At 44.4% G+C, this 24,528-nt stretch overlaps 1 protein-coding gene and 2 pseudogenes across 1 annotated transcript; all 3 read right to left on the bottom strand.

Annotated features, from left to right (window-relative positions):
- Positions 1-2,559: 2,559 nt before the first annotated feature.
- On the bottom strand, positions 2,560-4,234 carry LOC101830034 (annotated as a pseudogene).
- Positions 4,235-5,267: 1,033 nt separating this feature from the next.
- On the bottom strand, positions 5,268-8,512 carry LOC121139157 (annotated as a pseudogene).
- A 5,143-nt stretch (positions 8,513-13,655) lies between these two features.
- On the bottom strand, positions 13,656-21,479 carry LOC106022633 (zinc finger protein 709). The gene is made up of 3 exons (XM_013126013.3): positions 21,355-21,479; positions 17,654-17,780; positions 13,656-17,258 (listed from the first exon to the last, which is right to left on the bottom strand). The coding sequence occupies exons 1-3, from the start codon at positions 21,355-21,357 to the stop codon at positions 15,724-15,726; spliced, it is 1,665 nt and encodes a 554-aa protein (XP_012981467.1). The 5' UTR covers positions 21,358-21,479; the 3' UTR covers positions 13,656-15,723.
- Positions 21,480-24,528: the final 3,049 nt, after the last annotated feature.

The raw sequence follows: 24,528 nt of genomic DNA on the forward strand, positions 1-24,528 counted from the left end.
ATTTGACACCCTTTCCTTGAATCTGTGGGCACCTTCACTCAAGTGCATAAGCCTACACACGAAAACATATATAATGAAGTGAAAAAATGTTAAAGTCTAGATTTACTTAAAGCTGTGCGTGGGTATTTCAGTGGTGGCCGTGTGTACTCTGGAGTGGCGGAGAACCCGGTGGCTGCCTAGCTAACAAGGCAGATCATGAACAGGGATGCTCCCAAGCCGATTGAAGTCCACTACAACACCTTCTCCCTCCCTGTATATGGGAAATAATTAGCGTGAAGGACTGAACACTGAGTCATGGAGTTAAAACTAATAAAGGTAGAAAAGTTAATGAAGTAAAGGAGGGTGAAGGGAAGCAAATGAAGCAAAGATAAAGGCGCACTCCCGGCACTTCCGTGGGGACCCGCAAGCAGAAGGCAAGCCTCTTCCTGTCAGCCCCAGAGCCAGAGCTACCAGTCAGGGCATCCCCCTCAGGTGTCCATGGGATACTCTGCAGCGTTAATGAACAGGGTCAGCCTGGCCTGGAAGGCAGGGCGTGGTGTGGACAAATGACCCACGGCTTTATTTCACACATTAGGGAGACATGTGCTGGAGAGGATACCCTAAATACCACACCAAACCACTGCAGATGCTGGAGCAGAGCCAAATGAGTGACACCATCGCACTGCTGACAAAATGTAGTCTGGAGAAATCTGAAGCGCGGCCACGCCCGAGGAGGCCAGGATCTGCAGTTAAAGATAAGTAGTTCTTATAAGAATGATTGGGGGCTGGAGAGAGGACTCACTGGTTAAGAGCACCGGCTGCTCTTCTAGAGGACATGGTTTCCAGCACTCACATGGCGGCTGACGTAGAAAAGACTAGATATTAGATACTGTCTACTGATTTATTTAGTGGTTTACTTAAAGCACCGCTTGCACTGCCTATTTGCCAAGCATGACTTCACTTGCTACCTGGATAGAGTGACCTGCAGAAAGGACTGAAACAATGGGCCATTGCTTTTAACAACCTGCTGCCTGCCAGGTATGCTTTGTAAGGTCCTGCTGGTCATCACCCCACCCCAGTTTTCGTAAGATCCTGCTGGTCATCACCCCACCCCAGTTTTCGTAAGATCCTGCTGGTCATCACCCCACCCCAGCTTTTGTAAGATCCTGCTGGTCATCACCCCACCCCAGCTTTTGTAAGATCCTGCTGGTCATCACCCCACCCCAGCTTTTGTAAGATCCTGCTGGTCATCACCCCACCCCAGTTTTCGTAAGGTCCTGCTGATCATCACCCCACCCCAGTTTTCGTAAGATCCTGCTGGTCATCACCCCACCCCAGCTTTTGTAAGGTCCTGCTGGTCATCACCCCACCCCAGTTTTCGTAAGATCTTGCTGGTCATCACCCCACCCCAGCTTTTGTAAGGTCCTGCTGGTCATCACCCCACCCCATCTTGCCTTTTTAGAGTATAAAACGAGAGTACATACTGGACCCAGGTTTGAAGCCTTCTGGGGGTCTCCTGGCTTTGGTCCACCAGTGACATCTCTCTTCCTCTTTCATTGGTATCAGAGTGTTTATTCCATAAAGTCCTGTACCAGATGGTGATTCTCTAATCCCAGCACTCAGGAGGAAGAGGCAGGGGCAGTTTGATCTCTGTGAGTTCGAGGCCAGCCTGGTCTATAAAGTGAGTTCCAGGACAGCCAGGGCTGTTACACAAAGAAACCTTGTCTCAAAACAAACAGAAAACAAAAGACCTCCCCCTTTCTATCGTTGCTTGTTAACCTTCATGCCTAACAGCAACTCCTGGGGTTTCAGTTTACTAGTCCTAGTGCTTTCCTCTAAAACACTAAGGAAATGGTCCTTGAGATTTCTTCTGAGTTTATCTTTTTTTTTTTTTTCTGGGCACATGTCTACTTTTTTGTTTTTGTTTTTTTTGTTTTTTTTTTTTCGAGATAGGGTTTCTCTGTGGCTTTGGAGGCTGTCCTGGAACTAGCTCTTGTAGACCAGGCTGGCCTCGAACTCACAGAGATCCGCCTGCCTCTGCCTCTGCCTCCCGAGTGCTGGGATTAAAGGCGTGCGCCACCAACTTTTATGAGGGATTCTGGAATGTTGGAGGGGTAATTCTAACCCCTCCTATGGTCTATGCTGGGGTACTTCTGAAAAAATGTACCTTCAGGACATCCAGAATAAGGAATAATGCGCTCTGGAGAACTGAAAGGCAGGTGACCCTTCTTGTGGTCTGATGGGTCCCAGGCGGTTCAGTCTGTGGTTATACTGTGGTCCAGGCCAGGAGGATACCCAGCCCCCATTTCCAGCTCTGACAAATGCTGAGAAAAAGCGGCAGCACTGGGCAGCCAGAAGGTGGTGACCCAAGTCCATGAGAGGCAGGCACAGGTCTCACTTGGAGGTTGGTGGTGACCGGCGTAACGCTGGGGTCAGAGGTCTCACCTGACTCTGCTCATCTGGACTCGGCCAGGAAGCCTAGAGTTCGGCACTGGCTCCTCTGCCGGCTCTTCCAGGCAGGGCGAGGTGCCCTGAGGTGCCAGGTTCAGGGTGGAATTAAGAACGCTCTGGTAGCTATAAACATTCGTACAAATACATAAATACACAGAGCCCCGAGCTCCACAGAGAAGAGCGAAGGGACGCACCTTTGTCCCAAGATGGCCCAGGCCTTGTCAAACTCAGCTGGACGGGGTTGAGGGACAGAGGAGACTGGGGACAGTTCCGGCTGTGTTCCCCAGGCACAGCTTGAGTGGACAGTGGGGATCACCACTGTGCAAAACCGTAAACGTCACTGAGAGTAGCTGCTACCGCCAACCACCGGTGGGGTCTCTGCCTGGGGACTAGAGGCCGGTGGGGGCTCTTCCTCACTGTCGCTGCAGTTTCCACAGTGGTCCTGGAAGGACAGGGGAGACATGAAGGGAGAGAGGCACAACGGGTGCCCTTAGTCACCATGAAGGCTGACTACGGCCAGTACCATGCCCAGAAAGGGGCTGTGGGGACCCCACACGTTTTAGAGTAGCACTGAAGAAAGCCTAGGGAGCTCCCAGATCTGCCGAGCAAGGCCTTTGTCCATCCCCTGGACAGACCCAGGCACGGGGAGGCAGCCGCTAAGCAGGGGTAGCAGCTTGAAGTGAGCAGCGGGGAGGGAGCGTAAGGTGGGCACCAGACTTCTTTCTCCTACATCTCGCCTCTGCCATGGAAGGGCTGCCTGGGGCTCCCCACCGTCCAGCAGCAAGGCCACCCCATGAGGAGCCCACATGCTCACCTCTGGCGACTGAAGAGTCTGCAGCAGTCCCTTCTTGGGGGGTGCAGGTGGCTGGCCCTTCCAGTCCAGGTCTGGGGGACCTGACCCACGCAGCCCAGAGACATTCAGTCCCTGGAAGCACTCGGTCTCCACCAGCTCATTCTGCCAGGGGACGGACACACTGCCCGTGGCAAACTTGTGGTAGAAGTCCTGATCGGTGGGCTCCAGATCTGCGCTTCTATCTGCAGAGAACTGTCCAGAACATGCTTGTAGTAAATAGCCTGGGGATCAGGCTTAAAAGGTGGTTCCAGCATTCCAGCTCCCAGCAGCTCGAAACTCAGTCTCTTAAAAAGGGGGTGCTCCTTTACCTCCCGGGCACCTCCTCCAAGGCACCCCAGGCGCTCAGCAGGGTCCTTACTGAGAAGCTGAGAACAGAGTGAGCGCGCCTATGAGGAAAAGGGCTCTGAGTACTCCTCGGGACCTCCTTGACCAGCCTCTCCTTCCCGCTTGATCTTCTTCCTCTGCTGGAAGGGGGAATGGCCTGCCATCATCTCACACAGGAGGCAGTCAGCGCCCACCAGTCAGCCGGGTTAGCTCCTGGAAGAGGCCCTTTCAGGGTCCCTGCTGTAGCCGCTGGGCACAGTTACTCACCAGCTGTCAGGGAACTTCAGAGAGGAGGTCAGGACCCGTGTGGCTCAGAAAATTCTGCATTAGTCGCCACCCACATGCCTTCTGTTTCTCATCAGGGGTCACCCCATCCAGGAAGGCAGTACAGCAGGTCAGCTCAGGACTCTTGGCGCAGAACTCACGAAATAACAGACGCCCAATGGGCTGCCACTCACACAGGCTGTGGTAATCATGCTCAAGGCTGAGTCGCAGCTCCTCACACTGGCTGATTTGGGGGAGCTGCAGCATCTGGCGCCATTTCCTGCTTTTGCCTTTTCGATTCCCACCACCACCTTCCCGGGCCTCGAGTAGCACCCTGATCGCTATGATGTTCTCGAGCTCCATAGTCAAATTATATACAGCAAAACCAGTTATTAAGAATTAGTTATAGAATCCAGTTCACTTGTACTTGGCAAAATCAGAAAAAAATATTCCATTATCTATTCATTGTGAGCCCAAAGTTTTGTACCTAATTTGTTTTCTTTTATAACCAGAAGGATAAAATGTCTGGACAGCACTTAAAGTTCCCCTGCAGTGGTGGATCTCTGTGAGTTTGAGACCAGCCTGGTCTGCAAGAGCTGGTTCCAGGACAGCCTCCAAAGCCACAGAGAAACCCTGTCTTCACCCCCCACCCCAAAAAAGTTGCTCTGCAACTTTGGGGCAGCCAAATTTGACCTACAGGCATAGCATATCTGACCAACTTTCCTGTGAAGCAGGAAACTCTGAAGGACTACCCTACCTTGCCTTGGCAAAGTTTGACAGTCACCTTTCCAGTGTCCTGCTGGTCTAGTTTGGATGGTATACTGTCAAAAGTTGAGTGAAGGGCAGTTCTTTGCCCAGTGGCTAGCTTTTGCCATAATGAAAGCAAACTCCATGTGGAGGTTCTTCAATGCCCATTATCTTTTTTGTTTTGTTTTGTTTTGTTTTGTTTGGTTTTTGGTTTTTCGAGACAGGGTTTCTCTGTGGCTTTTGAGGCTGTCCTGGAACTCGCTTGGTAGTCCAGGCTGGTCTCGAACTCACAGAGATCCGCCTGCCTCTGCCTCCCGAGTGCTGGGATTAAAGGCGTGCGCCACCAACGCCCGGCTTTCAAAGCCCATTATCTTCCTTTGAAGTAAATTGGTGCTGCCAGAAGCAGACATGTTTCACTGTCATGAAAAAACTTAGGTTATTAAACATATTAAATGCCATATTCTGTAGGTCTTTGAAGTATTTGAAGACCATCTATTTATGTAAATATATCTGTTTATGACCTTGAAAACATATCTAACATGACTATAATTTTGACTTTTATAGATGACTATTAATCTGTGTTTCTTAATTATATATTACCTTTTTTTGAGACAGGATTTCTCTTTAGTTTTTAGAGGTTGTCCTGGAACTTGATCTGTGGACCAGGCTGGTTTGAAACCCACAGAGATCTGCCTGCCTCTGCCTTCCAAGGTCTGCATCATCATCACTAAGTTATATTACCTTTAAAAATGAGCTGCATAAGCATAATACCCCAAACAAGAGTAGAAACATACATACAGTGTAACAAAATTAACTTTAAATTTGTATCAATAAACCAAAATCCATACCAATGTAAAATATTTTTAGTTGTTGTTTGGATTAAAGTAGATTGAATAATATATCCCCACACACACTTTTCTTGGTTTTCTGTGACAGGGTTTCTCTGTGTAGCTTTGGAGCCAGTCCTGGAACTCACTTTGTAGACCAGGCTGGCCTTGAATTCAGAAATCTACTTGCCTCTGACACCTGAGTGCTGGGATTAAAGACGTATGCCACCACTGCTCAGTTCAATAATCTATCTTTTTTATCTCATCAGTCTTCAATTAAATGTTTTCTTTTACGAGCTGTCTTGCCCATGGCACCTCTTCACAGCAATAGAACACTAGGATAACAATCAAACTTTATTAAAAACATTTTTCTTGGAGGTGGAAAGAATGCACGTCAGAGGATGAGAGTAGTGTCAAATGGTGTCTTCTGCTCATTACATGGCCATTCCACTCACGAACTCACAGTATTCGTGGTCATCTGTACAGGGTCAAGCCAGCCAAAATTCTAGCACTGGTAAAGTAGATGATTTCTAATCTTTAATTGCTACTGGCAATTGACAAAATCTGGAGAAAGGAGAATTATTCCTTTTTGAGGAAGTATCTATACCCATGCACATATGGGTAATGCTAACTGCATTTAGTGGGTTGGAGGGAGAAAAGGGGGAACAACATGATCATAATTTACTCTGTACGTGAATGAGATTATCAAGAATAAAGAAAAATAACATACACAATTTTATTTTATCCAGATAAGCAACATAGCCAGAATTCAAAATTCTTGATTTTTAGTTTAGTTTTTTTTTTTTTGAGATGGGTTTTTCTGCAGCTTTGGAGACTGTCCTGAATTCATTCTATAGATCAGGCTGGCCTTGAACTCACAGAGATCTGCCTGCCTCTGCCTCTCAAGTGTTGTGATTAAAAACATTGCCACCACTGCCCGGTGACATTTACTTTTGAGTTTCCCCTATCCTGGAATTATAGGTATGTGCCATCTCACCCAGGAAAACAGAAAACTGCTATGTATTTTTCATATTTAATCCTTTGATTCTGCGTGTCTTGTTGCATGTAAGCTATCTGAAGATTTTGTTTTTGGTATATCTTTTTTATTCAAGAGGCTTCTTGCTATTTTTCTTTTGCAAACTGATGCAAATCTTCCTCTTATGCTATAGGTTATGCATTTTTCATGAATGCTAGAAAGTCAAGTGATAATGGAGTGTTTCCACATTTTATGCTTAGGATTTCTCTCCAGTGTGAGCTTTCCCATGTTTGTTAAAGGAACTGGAATGATCGAACACGTTCTTGTATTCCATCTATGTTTTTTGTAGTGTGACTCCTTTCATGATATAAATGGGTACTGGATCAACGAAGGCATCCCATATTGCATACAAACCTTGGGCTTCTCACCAGTGTTAGTTAAGTCATGTATATGAACAAAATAAGAGCAACTGAAGCTTCCCCACATTTATTATACTAATAGTATATTTTTGCTATAGGTCTTTTCTTGTTTGTGAAAGCCAGCTACTGTAACAATCAAAGGTCTTCCCACAATGCTTACACACATAGGGTTTTTCTCCTGTGTGAACGACATCATGCCTTCGAAGGGAACTGGAAAAGTGAAGACTTTCCCACACTGCTCACACGAGTAAGGTTTCTCTCCAGTGTGACTTCTTTTATGTATGTGAAGGTAACTGGATTGACAGAAGGCTTTCCCACAATGCTTACCCACATAGAGTTCTTCTGTGTGACTTCTTTTATGTATGTGAAGGTAACTGGATTGACAGAAGGCTTTCCCACAATGCTTACCCACATAGAGTTCTTCTGTGTGACTTCTTTTATGTATGTGAAGGTAACTGGATTGACGGAAGGCTTTCCCACACTGCTTACATAGAGTTCTGTGTGACTTCTTTTATGTATGTGAAGGTAACTGGATTGACTGAAGGCTTTCCCACAATGCTTACACACATAGAGTTCTTCTGTGTGACTTCTTTTATGTATGTGAAGGTAACTGGATTGACGGAAGGCTTTCCCACAATGCTTACATAGAGTTCTGTGTGACTTCTTTTATGTATTTGCTGGTTGCCGGAGCAAGAGAAAGCTTTCCACAACTGCTTACATGGGTAAGGCTTCTCTCCAGTATGACTTCTTTTACTTTTAGGAAGGTAATGGATTGAATGAAAGCTTTCCCACAATGCTTACACACATAGGGTTTTTCTGCTTGTGACTTCTTTTATGTATTTGAAGGTTGCTGGAACAAGTGAAGGCTTTCCCCCACTGCTTACACGAGTAAGGTTTTTCTTCAGTATGACTTCTTTGATGTATTTAAAGGTGAATGGACTCAGAAAAGACTTTCCCACATTGCTTACACATGGAGGGTTTCTCTCCTGTGTGACTTTTTAAAAAGTGTATTTGAAGGTATCTGGATTGAGTGAAGGCTTTCCCATAATGCGTACACACATAGGATTTCTCTCCAGTGTGACTTCTCTCATGTACTCGAGCATCACTGTATCTATTAAAAGATTCCCCACACTCTTTACATTTATGGTTTCCCTCTCTAATGTGAATCTTTTTATGATTTTGAAGGGAACTGAGATACCTAAAGGCTTTATCACATTCTTTACAGACATAAGATTTCTCTCCCGGGCTGGAGAGATGGCTCAGAGGTTAAGAGCACTGACTACTCTTCCAGAAGTCCTGAGTTCAATTCCCAGCAACCACATGGTGGCTCACAACCATCCGTAATGAGATCTGGTGCCCTCTTCTGGCCTGCAGGCATACATGGAGAAAGGATGTTGTATTCATAATGAATAAATAAATCTTAACAAAAAAGATTTCTCTCCCATATGATTTTGTTCATACTTCTGAAAGCTTTGGGGAGAATAGAAAGCCTTCCCCCATTCCGTACATTTATATGGCTTCTCTCCATGTTCCTTATACTCATGAGTTATGCATCTAGTCTGATCGCCGAGGGGCACCTGTAGGGATGAATGACCAATGAAGTCTTCACATCCATGGCTTTCACATGGCTTTCCTCCAGTTTTCTGACTCACCACAGGATCTGGAATTTCATTGACAATTTCTTTTTTTTTTTTTTTTTTTTTTTTGGTTTTTCGAGACAGGGTTTCTCTGTGGCTTTGAAGGCTGTCCTGGAACTCACTTGGTAGTCCAGGCTGGTCTCGAACTCACAGAGATCCGCCTGCCGACAATTTCTTTCCATTGATTATCTTCTTCATATTCACAGAGCTTTGATGCTGCAACGATAAACGGCACACTTGCTGAAAGTAAAAATAAGTATTTATTGTAGAAATTACTCACAAGAGACAAACAACGCAGATGAGCCGTGTAGTTTTCCGCCACTAAACTGGAAGCAGGAAAGCCGGAAAAGAGATTTCTCCCACGGTTCTTGTACTCATTTTCAGTGTTCTGTTCTCCCAATGTCTGTCCTAAAAGTAGACCCAGAAAATCATTATGAGTTATTGTGCAAAATTATGATTCAAGTTCTTGTTATACTATGACCATACCAAGTTGAATCATCTAAGTTTTCCATTTTCATACCCCAAGTCACAGAACAGCATTGATGGGCAGTAGACACTGTGTGAAGAAAGTATATCCCTCTTACCTATACATCATGTATGTTCCTCATGGTTTCTCTCATCACAGCTCTGTAGAGATTCTTCTGTGAAGGATTCAGGGAAGTCCACTCCTCTAGGATGAAGTTCACAGCCACAGCTCATAGGTCACTGACTCCTAAAACAGCCGCATATGCTTTCAGGAGAAAGGATGAGACTGATAGCATTGGGAACCTCTACTCAATTCACAGGAAGTCTCACGATTCTGGAATCTCCTGCCATTTATTCTGTGAGTTGATTATTGTATTCTCCCCACTGTCACACAGCTTTTCTCACACAGCTTTTCTGGTACTGCTCTTGAATACTCTCTTGAAGAAATAACAGAACAGTGACATCTGGTGAGTTGTGATATGCTGTTGGGTCATCCCTAAGATTTTAAAAAAATATTTATTTATTTAGTATACAGTGTTCTGCTTTGCATGTCTGAAGGCCAGAAGAGGGCACCAGATTTCAATACAGACGGTTGTGAGCCACCATGTGGTTGCTGGGAATTGAACTCAGGACCTGTGGAAGAGCAGGCAGTGCGCTTAACCACTGAGCCATCTCTCCAGTCCCCATCCCTAAGGTTTTAATTGCTTAGCAGGTCTGCAGCATGTACTACTCAGTGTGCACAGCAGTTAATGACAACAGTTCAGAGGCCTCAAATTCATTACATGCATGTGTTTCCACAGTTCCATCCCCTTCATCAGTGTAGCTGCCAAAGGAGCTTGATTTGCCAAAACACTTCTTGTATCTGTTTACTAGCTTCCACTCTGAAAATTGGTGCCCATTTTAGATCCTCAGTAGAGAAAGCTTCCTTGATCAGCCCCCTTATCTTCCTGTGTACCATGTTTAATGAGCTTCTTCTATAGACACATTTTTCACACCTGTTGTCACAACTTGTCACTTGAGAAATGTACATTTTTCTGTGATTACACAAAGAAACAACATTTGGAAGCATGGAGAGAGTATACAATAGTTCAAATGGATTAAATGATAGATAATCGGGAGGCAGAGGCAGGCGGATCTCTGTGAGTTTGAGGCCAGCCTGGTCTACAGAGCAAGTTCCAGGACAGCCTTCAAAACAATACAGAGAAACCCTGTCTTGAAAAACCAAAAAAAAAAAAAAAAAAAAAAAAAAGAAGCTGCCGTGTTGTGGTTTTCACAGCCCTTAATTTATGGCCCTACCCATTACCTGGCCATTCCACATTGGGTGATCTCAAGTGGAATCACATGGTGTAGAGTTTACTGCTACCCCAATAGGATAGAAATGCCATAGATTCCTTTATTCTGGGGATTTCTCTGAAAACTCCCTCCACCTCCAACATGATGTATTGCTCCTTTCTAACCAAGGCCCAATCCTGGTCTCAGTCCCTTTATCCTGATAGAGCCCATTCCTTGAGGGTAAGTATGTGTTATCTTCCTTCCCCATCTGCTGTTTCCGTCTGTATTTAACACTGAAGACACCGTGACTTCTTCCTTGGTTTGTAGGAATGCTTGGGCTGTCATTTGCAGTGTTGCCTTTGGAACCAGCTTGTATCGAAGGCACTACTGTAGGGGTGATGGCGGGAACTTCTGTGTATATGTTGTCTTATTGGTTGATAAATAAAGCACTGTTGGCCAATAGGGAAGACAGATAGGTGGGACTAGGAGTCGAGGAGGATTCTGGGAAATGTAGTGAAGAGTGGAGAGTTGCCATGTGATCCCGGGAGGAGAGGGTGCAAGTCTGGCATTCTTGGTAAGGTAAGACCTTATAAAATTCACAGAGATCCGCCTGCCTCTGCCTCCCGAGTGCTGGGATTAAAGGCGTGCGGCACCAACGCCCGGCTGTGAGTTCGAGGACAGCCTGGTCTACAGAGAGAGTTCCAGGACAGCCTCCAAAGCCACAGAGAAACCCTGTCTCGAAAAACCAAAAAAAAAAAAACCTTATAAAATTATATATTAGTAATTATGGGTTAATAATTAAGTAGGAGTTAGCCATTAAGAAACCATAGCAAATGGCCAACAGCTTCATAATTAATAGTGTCCTGTGTGTTCATTTGGGACTGATGTGGCTCTGGGACCAGGCTGGCGGGGAGAATACACGTTACACTGGGATCTGAGTAATATTTTGGAAATATGTTCTATCCAGCCATGAGTTCTAAGAAATCAGAACTTCTATTGTCTTTTAAATGTCAGCTGATTACCGCCAGATGCCTGACCTTGGTGAGGAATGGCTTCTATTCTGTATAACGAAAGACTTGGGCCAGGGCAAGTACACCCACCTTGAGGGCTAGTAAGACATGCTGGTGTGGAGGGCCTAAGGACTTGAGTACAGGCTGTAAAGGAGTGTCTCTAGGATTAAAGGAAATATTTCCTATTAGCCCTTTATACATGATAATAGATGTCTTCTGCCATTACCCCCAACTTTTGGATGGTTACTTAAGATGATGCTTCAATAACTGTGGCCTTCAGTATTGACTGAGAGCCCTCCTATTTTGACCAGATGTCTCTGTCTCATTCTTAGAGCAGTTGGGTAGGTAGCTTCCCTGAGTCCATGCTCCTCCAGTCAGGGTCAGACCCGGGGCTGTTCAGCTGGTTCTGATCGCAGCCCCAAAGATATCAGTCCGGTATAGATGGCCCCGCAGCATGGGGCTAATACAGACTGGACCACGATACACTACAAGAAGGATGTGTCTCTGCTTTAGTGCCCATGGCTAGCGTAAATGCCAGAGCCTCACTGCTTCCAGGTGTGTGGGATCTGCTATCTGTACCATAAGTATGAACAATTTCCTGCTGGAATCTCCAAGAATCTAACCATTCCATGAAGCGCTTCCATATGTTTGTCTGGGCAGATGGTTAAGTACTTGCCAGTTTAGATCCCCTGAGACCAAATAAAATGCTGGGTAGCTGTGGTGGCCTGCTTGTAATTATAGCCTTGGAAGTTGGCGTCATCAAGTCTCCAGAGCAAGCTGGCTAGCACCACTGGTCTTAGCAGTAAGCCCTGGGTTTAAGACCATGCTTCAGTGAATAGGGTGCAAGATTAATTGGGATGACCCCTGATGCCAAGCTCAGGCTTTTACATGTGTATGTACAGTTACATACACGAAAAATAGAAAGGAAAAGAAAAAATGGTTCCTGTTCCAAATGTTTACTTTTTTGGTACATAAAAATTATTGGGAAGAAACAGGGACCAACATGGCAGTTCAAGTTAAACAGCAAGTGTGTGGACAAACACACAAAACCAGAGCAGGACTGCTGCCTTCTGCAGATTCGTACCCTAATTTTGTCTCCCCAGTTGTCATGGGAATGATATTCATTCTGTTTACTACTGAGGTAAGGACATGCATCATCATCAAGACAGATTGGTGTTTCAACATTTCCCTACCTGGGAGGTCAAAGTCCACACAAAGCACAGGTGTGGCCGGGCGTTGGTGGCGCACGCCTTTAATCCCAGCACTCGGGAGGCAGAGGCAGGCGGATCACTGTGAGTTCGAGACCAGCCTGGTCTACCAAGCGAGTTCCAGGACAGCCTCCAAAGCCACAGGGAAACCCTGTCTCGAAAAACCAAAAAAAAAAAAAAAAAAAAAGCACAGGTTGTGTAAGTCCTCCTGTACCCAGTGCCCAGTGTTCAACTCTCATCCTGTCCCTATTGAGAGAAAATCTCACCATGTAGTCCTGGCTGATAGGGAGCTCTCCACACAAACCAAGCGGGCGGGAAGTGACGGAGATCTGCCTGCTTCTGCCTCCAGAGGTGAGATTAAACAAATGCTAAGGAGTGTTCAACTCTGTGACAGGTAGCATCTTGGATTTCCAGTCTCCCCGAGAACATAGCTAACATTTCCTATGAGTCTGGTCTATTTGTAATCAGAGTCAGTTTGGAAGGGCAAGCTGGGTTGTCTACCTGACGAGTAATGGACATTAGTTTGGGTTCCTGAGGTACCTATTGCAGGAGGTAGAAAGGCTGAATCAAAGAGAGGGGGAAACCCTGCGATTTACAAACATTTTAATGTAAAATTTTGAATTTGAAAGGAGGAATTAACTGTCCTGACAAATTTAAAGATATCAGAATTAATGGAGGCAACACAAGCAACAGAGGATAGGAGTGCTGAGTATAAACTGCATCATCATATCATTAAAGATGAGGAAATTACTAAAACATATTTAAACTATATGTAAAAAAGATGTAGTCACTCATTAAGTCAAATAAAGGGCTGGAGAGAGGTTAAAAGCACTGACTGCTCTTCCAGAGTTCAATTCCCAGCAACCACATGGTGGCTCACAACCGTCTGTAATGAGATCTGGTGCCCTCTTCTGGCCTGTGGACATACATGCAGGCAGAGCACTGTATACATAATAAATAAATCTTAAAACAAAGCAAAAAACCAGTAAAATAAATATTAAGTGGGTCGCATTTTATATCAATGAGGACAAAACTCAGCCAAGTAAATAATTTCAAGTGATGATCATAGAAAGGCTATTCAATAATAAAACTTGTTGAGGGGCTGTGGCTGTAGTTCAGTTGGCGGGATGCTTGCCTGGCAAGCATGAGGCCCTGGATTTGATTCCTATTGTGGTGAGGTGGTGGTAATGTGCTCATTTAATTCCCACACTTGGATGAACAAATCAGATATGGAATGTAGATTTATTCCTGTAATCCATTACATTTGATGTGACTAAAGCCTTGGTCTTATAATCTCTGGCCAGAACACACTTAAACCAGTGGAATGTATCTTTTGGTAGTGAGGGGAAAATGATAAAAAGCTATACCATCAATATGATAAAATTTATATAGCAAAAGATCATTAGTTAGTAGGATTCCATTACATAAGGAAATTTCATCAGAATTTTGACAATAATGACTCTAAGGTGAAAGGAAAAATTTGACAAATTGTGAAGTTGATTTTTTTATGTTACTTTGCAGATACTTTGTCCAAATATGAAAAAGATAACATGTCAATGTATACTGTTGAAAACAGTTAAATTATAAAATATGTACAGAAATTTTGTTTGGAGAAAATATTAAAAGTGAAAAATAGTTAAATTCAGTTTAAAGTCATTTGTTCTGAATTTATATTCATATATGACCTATGACAAGAGCCTTGTAGGAAAACCCGAGTATGAATAATCTTTCATGTTTGTAAGCACCAAGCTTGCATGTGTGGAAGCCAGAGAACATCATCAGGTGTTCTCTCCTACCACTCTCTGCCTTGTTGCTTGAGAAACGGGCTTGCACTATCTTAGAGCTTGGTTTTCATCTAGAGCGGTTGGTCAGCAAGCCCCAGGAATCCACCTGTGTTACCCCCTTCTTTCCATTCTGGGGACACAGGTGTGCTCAGCCACATCTGGCTGTTTAGTGGGATCTGACCTATGTCCTGATGCTCATCCACCGAGTCATCTTCCCAGCCCAAATTAAAAGTTTTCACAGGTCCATTAGACAAAATTATTTTAAAACTACATAAAAATTAAGACTGCTCACATATTAGAAAGACATTTCAATTCAATATTTTAAATTAAAAACAGAAAGTTATTAACTGAATTCACCAATACTGAAACTACAGAGGAAGCACACGCAACTGTTTAAGTAAACCTTAGCAAATAATTTCACTGAAGCATTTATTTTCAAGAATAAAACTAGAAGAACATGGTTTAGATCTACCTAAGAATGTCCCACTGACAAACATTTATAAACATAGAAAGTTTCTTCTGAAGTGTGCAATTTCTAAAGCATTCCATACATTTTTTTTTTTTTTTTTTGGTTTTTCGAGACAGGGTTTTTCTGTAGCTTTGGAGCCTGTCCTGGAACTTGCTCTGTAGACGAGGCTGGCCTCGAACTCACATAGATCCGCCTGGCTCTGCCTCCTGAGTGCTGGGATTAAAGGCGTGCGCCACCAACGCCCAGCCTTCCATACATTATTTTATGCCAGGCTCTTCACACTAGTTGTGTTAACAGAATCCTACTACATCAGCCTTTGACACATGCAACAAGTGACAATTCTACTTACATTTATAAGGTTTTGACTGTGTATATGCTGGCCAAGTGAAGACTCACAGATTTCTTCTAATCAAGGTTCTGGATACAGTGTGTTCTTTTGTGTGTGTGGTGTGCATGCATGTGAGGATGAGTGTTCATATGTATGTGGCTGTACATTATACAACAGCCAGAGGTTGATGTTAATGGTGGATGTCTTCCTGAATCATCTCCACTTCACTCTTTGAACTTGAATAGACTTGAGTAGACTAGCTAACCAGCAAGCTCAGGAATCTCTTCTCTGTCTCCCCAGCACTGGGATTATTTACAGGCATGTGCCGCCATGTCTGGCTTTTATATTGGTGCTGAGGATTTAAACTCAGGACCTCATGCTTCCAGGGCAGGCACTATACAGATTGAGCCATCTCCCCATCCCCTTAGTGTTTTTGTGAGAACTGAACAGAGAGAAGTAGAGATAATCCCACATGCTTTACATTGATTCAGGTTAAGTTCATTATACCATCATGTTTGCTTTAAAGAGCTTATAATAAAGGAGTTTTCCTTAATTCTGTATTTAGAGATATGCTCCAGTTTGTCTCCAATAGTGTTCTTTTGAAGGGAACCAGAACATATTAAGGCCTATTTACATTGCTTACAACCATATATTTTGTTTTTTAGTTAATAAGATTAAAACATATTCAAAGAGGAGGTTTTCCAATGTAGTTACACACAGTGCATCCTTTCATGGTATCGAAGAGAACCATGAGTACTGTAGGATTTCCCACACTGTTTACACACATAGGGTTTCTCTCCAGTGTGAATCCTTTCATGACACCGAAGAGAACTGTGATCAGTAAAGGCTTTCCCACAGAACTTGCAGACATACGGTTTCTCTCCCCTGTGGATTCGCTCATGGCGTTGAAGAGAACTGTGGAAAGTGAAGGCTGCCCCACATAACTTACACACATAGGGTTTCTCTGCACTGTGGATATTTTCATGGCAACGAAGAGAACTGTGGTACATAAAGGCTTTCCCACACTGCTTACATACATAGGGTTTCTCTCCAGTGTGAGTCCTTTCATGGCAATGAAGGGAACTATGAAACGTGAAGGCTTTTCCACACACCCTACACAAACAAGGTTTTAATCCGCTGTGAATTCGTTCATGTTTTTTCAATGCACTGCTCAACACGAAGGCTTTCCCACATTGCTTACACCCGTAGGATTTCTCTCCACTGTGAATCTGCTCATGGTATCTAAGAGCATTGTGATGCATGAAGTTTTTCCCACACTGCTTGCATGCGTAGGGCTTCTCTCCACTATGAATCCTTTCGTGGCATTTAAGAGAACCTTGACGACTGAAGGCTTTCCCACACAGCTTACATACATAAGGTTTCTCTCCACTATGAATCCTCTCATGACACTGAAGAGAACTGCAGTCAATGAAGGCTTTCCCACAGACCTTACATTCATAGGGCTTCACTCCAGTATGAATTCGTTCATGTCTTCGCAAGGCACTGGGACAAGTGAATGCTTTTCCGCATTGCTTGTATATATAGGGTTTCTCTAAACTGTGGATCTTTTCATGGCATTGAAGGGAATTGTGATCGCTGAAGTCTATTCCACACTGATTACATATGTATTTTATTCCATTGTGAGTTTCTTCATGATTTTCAACCTTACTCAAAGAAGGAAAGACTTTCAGAAATTGCTTGCATTTATAGGGTTTCTCTCCACTATGAGTCCTTTCATGGCGGCGAAGGCCACTGGAATACGTGAAGGTTTTGCCACATTGCTTACATGTATAAAGCTGTTCTTCAGTATGTGTTCTTTCATGGGTCAAGAAAGAACTGGAAGAGAGAAAGGCTTTATCACATACTTTACATATATATGGCCCATGTCCATTATGTGTTATGTGCTGTTGAATACCAGCGAGAGTCAAAAAGTCTTTCCCAGTCTGCTTTAAAACACAAGATTTTTCTGTAGCATGTATTTTTTCAGGGACTTGAACATAACTGTGTTTACTGAAACCTTCCTTAGTTTGCTTCCATTCATTAGTTTTCTCTTCCATTTGAGTTGTTCCGTGCTCCAGAAAGCGCTGGGGAGAACTAAAGACTTTCCCACATTCCTTATTTGTGCCTGGTTTCTCTGCATAGTCTTGATTCTCACATAGTCTGTATCCAGTCTGAACTGCGAAGGGAAGAATTTTCCTTAAATATTCATAGTCATCTTCAAGGGTCGGGTCTTCTTGATTTTTTGCTGGAATATAGATCCAGAAGAATCACTTTGAGTTAATACAACTCTCCAGAAAATGATTAGATTCTAAGTAGGTTTCTAGTACAACATGACCATGACTGGTTTATTATCAAAATTTCTGTTTCTGTACAAATCATCGAGCTGTATCGATTGGCAAAAATACGGTTTTCTTTCCGGGAGGTGGTGGCACACGCTTTTAGTCCCAGCACTCAGGAGACAGAGGCAGGTGGATCTCTATGAGTTTGAGGCCAGCCTGGTCTACAAGAGCTAGTTCCAGGACAGGCTCCAAAGCTACACAGAGAAACCCTACCTCAAAAAAAAAATCCAAAAACAAAAAACCACAAACCCCAAAACCTGTTTTCTCATGAACTAAACAAGGCAATGATTTCCCCCCTTACCTATGGCAGCCAGGTTCCTGAAGTTTTCCTGCATTACATCTCTGTGTAGTCTCTTTTGGGAAGAATTCAGTAAAGCCCATTCCTCTGGGGTGAAGTTCACAGCCACATCCTCGAAGGATACAGACTCCTGAAAAATGACACATTATTTTCAGGAGGAAGGGTGAGATACATTGGAGATTTCTACTCAGTGCATATGATGCTGTGTTACAGAATGCTGGGGCTGGAGAGATGGCTCAGAGGTTAAGAGCACTGCCTGCTCTGCTCTTCCAGAGGTCCTGAGTTCAATTCCCAGCAACCACATGGTGGCTCACAGCCATCTGTAATGAGATCTGGTACCCTCTTGTTGTTTGTAGGCATACATGCAGACAGAACACTGTATACATAATAAATAAATAAATCTTAAAAAAAAACAAAATAGAATGCTGTGTCGTCCAACGCTAAATCCATGTAATGCTCACCAGTGTTCTGGTCAGTGCTCTCTCTCACTATTTAGCAATGTAATTCCAATGCTAGGCTGGAACGATATCATACAGCAAAAGCAGATGCTGTTATGCTGTTTGATTGTCCAGTAAAATCTGTACAATGGCTCTGTTGCACCTCTCCTAAAAAAATTCCACTGGGCCAGGCACAGCAGCGCACACCTTAATCCCAGCCCTCGGGAGCAGAGGCAGCGGGTCTCCTTGCGTCTGAGGCCAGCCTTACATAGTGAGTTCTTGGTCAGCTAGTGAGGCTCTGTCTTAAAAAAAAAATCCCATCCTGGTCTACAAAGTGAGTTCCAGGAGAGCCTCCAAAACAATACAGAGAAACCCTGTCTCGAAAAAAACCAAAAAAAAAAAAAATCCCACTATTCAGTATCCATAATAGACTTAACAGCAGCTATGTGGAGACTATTCTTAGAACAGGTCTTGGAAAAGTGCTTGACTCTTGAGCATGAGGGCCTGAGTTTGAAACCCCCCAATCCCACATAAAACTGCTGGGCATGGTGGGACACAGCACTGGCGATCACAGGTGCAGACAGGTGGATACTGGTTAGCCAATCTAGTACAACTGGTAAGCTTCAGGTAAAAAAGAAGACCTTTTCTCAAAAGGTGGACAGCATTCCCAAGGAATTTACTTGGAAACATGCACACACTTCCCTTTCCCATGAAGAATAATCAAATTATACGCTGAAATGGAAAAGACCAAATTCGAGTGTTTTGACAAGTATCTTTTCATGTGTAAAGTTTCCTTTTATATGCAGAAGATAAGAAGATTAGCAAGTATAGTGTCACACAAACAAAATCAAGAATTAAAAATCTAATAACTGACATTAGAAGCAAGAGAGCCTTTGACAATATTCCACCCCAAGTCATGATCAAAGTTCAGCATCTGGTATGCACAGGAGGAGCACACATTAGGATAACAAAGGTTTTCATGACAAACACATAACCAGTAATACTATCCTAAATGAGGGAAAAAACTGAAAGTATTTTCTCAAAGATTAGAAACAATTGCTAGGTGACTACCCAAGCCTCTTCTTCAATATAGTACTAAACTACTAGTCAGAGTAATTATGCAAGCAAAAGCAACAACAGGTAAACGAATCAGAAAGAAGGAGTCAAACCATCCCTGTCTCAATACATAGAAAACCACAGCCAGGTGCTATAGTGTGCACCAGGCAGCACACAGTACATGAGAGCCTAAGGCAGCATGATTTAAGAGTTCCAGGCCAGACGGGGTGCACAGTTAGACTCTCTGTGTAAAGAGCAACAAAGCCAAGAAAACCAAGTACCGATCAAAAGATTATAACAAAACGACTGCGGGAGTTGGTGGCACACAACTTTAATCCCAGCACTCAGGAGGCAGAGGCAGGCGGATTTCTGTGATTTCAAGTCCAGCCTGGTCTACAGAGTGAGTTCCAGGACAGTCTCCAAAACTATATAGAGAAACCCTGTCTCAAAAAAACAAAAAAAATTATTTTCAATTAAACAAGACATTAGAAAAGAAAGACCTACCATGATCATGAATTAGGAGAGTCAATATCTCTAAAATAACCCAAAGTAATAACATCGATTCAGTGAAATTGGCTTAAAATTATCACAACACTTTACACAAAACTAGAAACTGAAAGGGTAAACTAAATTCAAAGGCTCCACTTCTAATAACTTAGAAATAAAGGGACCAGACCCTCACTCAGCCCCTGCTTCAGCAGCCATGACAGACTACAGAAAAGACACATGGGCCTCTGACACAAGGAAACTCCAGATCCTCTGGCCTCCCAGAGTCTAGGGACAAAGCTGAACACAAAGAAACTCCAGATCACCCCCACCCCCAGTCTCCTAGATACTTGGTTCCTGGGAACTGTTTGGCCACAAAAGAAACTCCAGGGGGGACCAACACCTCCCCTGTAGTCTCCAGGATACAGTTCTGAAAACTATTGGTGTCTATGTACAACAGGCCACCTGCAAGTAACAAGACAATGCCATAGAAACCACAGAATGTTCCCTCTCAGCACTGATCAATGAGAATAATTGGTACACAGGTATTTCATGCCAAAGCATGACTTTGAGAAATGCTCCTAATTATTCCCAAATGTCAACCAATCAGAAACCAACCTGTACCTACTGATGTAATCCTGTAACTTTTGTTATAAAACGTAGCAGGAGACAGGGAACTTCACTCCCTCGGGGGCTGCTGAGTCAGCTAGCTAGACGGGGTCCCTGCCATGGGTGGATGAACAATCATTAAACCTTGCTTTTGCAGTTTAGTGGGTCTGTCTTCCTGGTGGTCTCTGGGGATCTTTACAACTTGGGCACAACAGAAACAATGCTTAAAATTGGTCTGAAATCATAAGAGACCAGGAGAGCAATGCTTCGTGTTTCATGTTACCTGATTTCAAAACACATTGCAGGTGACAGCGAGAACAAACAGAACAGGATAAAACCCGACAGGATACTGTCATAAATACAGATGTTCAGTCCAATGGGAGAGAAAAGAGAGCACGGAAACAAAACCATTTGGTCAGTTGATACTCAACAAAGCCGTCAAAAAACACACACCGGAGGCAGGAGGACATGACTGATATATGATGGCGGTGAAACTGCATTTCTATATGGAGATGTCTGAAACTGGCCTCCTAGAGAAATTACACCGCAGAACAAAACCATCACTTGTTGCCTCAAAATGATCCGCTGGCCAGAGAAGACAGAACAGTATCAAGTACACCTTAATGCTGCCGATTTACCTCCCAAGAAAAGCCCCGGGTCTTCTAGCTAACCCCACGACAACCTTTCACTCTCACATCGGGGCCTTCTCCCTAACTCTGTCAACTAGCATTAAAAACCCGACTCAGTCCCTGCAACAGTCCAGCCGCATCCCAGACGGCCACACTCCGGGTCTGTCACGGGGATCGGTGGGTCGCCCGGGCGGTAAACTTGACAGTGCCTGGGAGGACCTGGAATTGGGGGGCTGACAATCCGGAGAAACAGCGTTAGCATGGGGGACACAGTCGTGGAATTTGGAAACGGCTTCCCACGAACCCGGGCTCTCCCAGGGAAAACAAAGCGACCGCCGCCGCCGCCGCTGCCGCTCGCCCGCCCGGGGCCGCAGAGCTCGGGCCGCGGCCACCGCGTCCTCGGGGCGTCCGGGGCGCAGTGCAGAGGCTCCGCCGCGGTCCCCAGGACCCTGGGGGCCAGGCCCCCGCCTCCACCCGCCGCGCTCACCATGGCTGCGCTCGCGGCCTCCCGCGGCTCCCGGCTCGGTTCCGGGACGCCCGTTCTCCGCGGCTGTCAGGACGGCGCTGCCAGGAAGAAAGATGGCGGAGGAGGAGCTTCCGCTTCGTTCTCCCGCGCGCCTGGTCAGGCAAGTTGCTCCGGATGGACACTTTCTACGTCCGAATCCCTGGACTGCTGCGACCTGACTCTGTTACTAGGTTTGGAGGTCATGAAGAAAAAAACCAAACGAGACTGAACAGCTTGGGACTCGATAAACTGACAGGATGGGGCCGCGACGTGGCCCCAGAAGGCGTGGCGGGTGACGCTCTTCCGCCTCGCCTGCCCGGGATCCCTTATTGGGGGTCAGTGTCCCACCGTGCGGCGGAGCGGCCCGGGGCTCCCCGAGCTGGCAGGGTTGTGGCGGCGCCAGAGAACGGCGGCGGATGAGGACAGCCCGCTGGCGCTCTCCACGGGGCAGCGGTGGCTCCCGGCGCTCTCCACGGGGCAGCGGTGGCTCCCGGGGAGCGCGAACCAAAACTAGCGCTGCAGCCTCCGTGGCACTCGGCTCTTCTCTCGCTGGGAACCCGCTGGCCTCGGGTATAGCTGCACGTAAGCAGAATTGCCTCTGGCTTTGCTGAAAGGCCGCCTGCCGCGTTTCTACCCTCCCACTGAGGCAGTGAAGTCACCAGTTTTCCAGGTGGTAGTGTCCTGGAATCCGAGAAGAGGTTGGCTAGTTCACGACACCGAAACAGGGGCAGCCGATGCCATCCTTGAGGCAGTTTGGTGCAGAGCCAAGACTTTGTTAAAACTTTTTTTCAGGGCTTGGAGAGATGGCTCAGAGGTTAAGAGCACTGACTGCTCTTCCAGAGGTCCTGAGTTCAATTCCCAGCAACCACATGGTGGCTCACAACCATCTATAATGAGATCTGGTGTCCTCTTCTGATATGCAGGCAGAACACTGTATACATAATAAATAAATAAATATTTTTTTAAAAAACTTCCCATTTCCATTCAAGGAAAGATAAACGTGTCAACAAGAGAATACAAGCATTCCATGCGTATGGAAACTGGGGTCCTGTGCTGTCAGTGTTCCACAGAGGGAAGAAAAACATTTGAATTCTTATGCAATAATAGCCTGTTTCATCCACATTTACAAGATTGAGAAGGCAACAGTAATTTAAGCCTGAGAGCTAACACCACTGCATAGCAAGGCATCCTCTCTGAAAATGTTTCATTACAAAAATGATATATTAGTCATCGACGGATTGTTGTCTATGCTTCAAAGCTCCCAAAGCACAGCCCCCTTCATTAGAGACTCTGGCTCCATACATATCTTACCACACCAACATTCAAGTGACTCAAATAGGCCCCATATTCTGTTTTCCCCTCTCCGTCTCCTCCTGAGTGTTTTAGCATTTTATGGACACAATTTGCATGTTAGTCTAAATTATTCCTGTCCAGCAGAACCTCAAAAGATCATGTACATAGAACCTTGTAAACCTCAGAACCTAGATAGATCATGCTCCACTGTGGTGTTAGCAAAGCTTCCTGTCTCGAAGTTCCTGATGAGCTATATTTATTTATTTATTTTTAATTAACTCTCTGGTGAACCCAGTGAACACTTTCTCTGGCATACCCAATTGCCTCAGAAACACCTGCTTTCTTGACTGTTTTTAAATCCCTGATATCTAGTTAAGAGCACTGGCTGCTCTATCAGAGGTCCTGAGTTCAGTTCCCAGCAGCCACACGGTGGCTCACAATCATCTGTAATGAGATCTGGCTCCCTCTTCTGGAGTGTAAGTATGCACACAGACAGAACATTGTATACACAATAAATAAGTCTTTAAAAAAAAGTCCCTGATATTCTTGGGTACCTCCGCTAGAGATAAGCAGGTGTCTCTAACAGCTGTGCGTCAGTTCATCAGGGACTAATTTCCTTCATATTGACTTAGACTGTGCGGCCTTTCTCTCAAGGAGGGATCAGTAGTTGTATCAATTTCTCTGCTTCCATAGTGCTAGATTGATCCAGTTTGCCCACCTGTCCCATGGCTGTGAGAGACTTGCTTTTTTTGTTTAATTAAGTCTTTCCCAATTCAAACAGTTCAAAGGTAGAGCATTCCCTGATCATTATAGATTCCACAAAGGACCTCTAAGACCCTCATCTGTATAGTTTCTCTCATAGATTGAGCCTTCCTCTGTATTAGGTCAAACCTCAGGAACATTTCCTTCTTTACTTACTAGTTCTTGGAAAGTGTCATACAAGATATTTTGATCGTATTCACACCTGCCTCAAAACAAATTATATTTACCAACACATTGATTGAAACAGTTATGAAACTGTACAGAAATTGTTTGAAGAACAAAAATAAAACTAGTGAATCCACACACAAAAGCTATTTCTTTCTGAGCATAGACTAAATATATAAGAAACTATCATATCACTCCAGTAGGGACTTCAACATTAAGTCATTATCCAAAAAAATATAGAAAAAAAATCCATGAATGTTAATTTCATTCTCATGCAGGGACCATACTTTTTGCTAGTTTGAATCTTAGTATATGTGTTATCAAAGTGAGCTCAATAATTCATCTCTAATACCCATTAACCACAATTTAAGAACTAATCCTATTGACATCTTAGAAAAGCACATTATTCACTAATGAACTCAAGATAGCTTCAAATAAAAACAGAAAACTAAATGTTTATGATATAATTTGATTTAAAATCACCACCTGTTAAGTGCTTTTTTTTTTTTTTTTTTGAGACAGGGTTTCTCTGCATTGTTTTGGAGGCTGTCCTGGAACTAGCTCTGTAGACCAGGCTGGCCTCGAACTCACAGAGATCCGCATGCCTCTGCCTCCTGAGTGCTGGGATTAAAGGCGTGCACTACCAACGCCCGGCTAAGCTCAGTATTGATACTGTGAATTGTTATTGCTTAAAGCTGTCAGAACTGCTTTTCTGCAGCTACTGTCTTTAATTTTTACTATCGTGTGGAACTAGTTTAAGTCTTTGACCTTTATGTAAGCTCTGGGGGATTGAACCCAGGCCACTGGACTTGCACGACAAGTGCTTTTATCCACTGGATCATTTCAATGGCCTACATTTATTTTCAAGACTGAAATTAGAAATGCGTAGCTCAGAGATCTACTTTAGGAACAGGTCACTGATAGGCACATTATATT

Source organism: Mesocricetus auratus, unplaced genomic scaffold, assembly GCF_017639785.1.
Source record: "Mesocricetus auratus isolate SY011 unplaced genomic scaffold, BCM_Maur_2.0 Super-Scaffold_6731, whole genome shotgun sequence".
NCBI classification, from domain to species: domain Eukaryota; kingdom Metazoa; phylum Chordata; class Mammalia; order Rodentia; family Cricetidae; genus Mesocricetus; species Mesocricetus auratus.

What these genes read in the sequence shown, in the direction of transcription:
- LOC106022633 (XM_013126013.3), bottom strand. An exon ending in CAGGAACCTGGCTGCCATAG is followed by an intron (nt 17,259 to 17,653) that starts GTAAGGGGGGAA and finishes TCTATATTCCAG; the next exon opens with CAAAAAATCAAGAAGACCCG.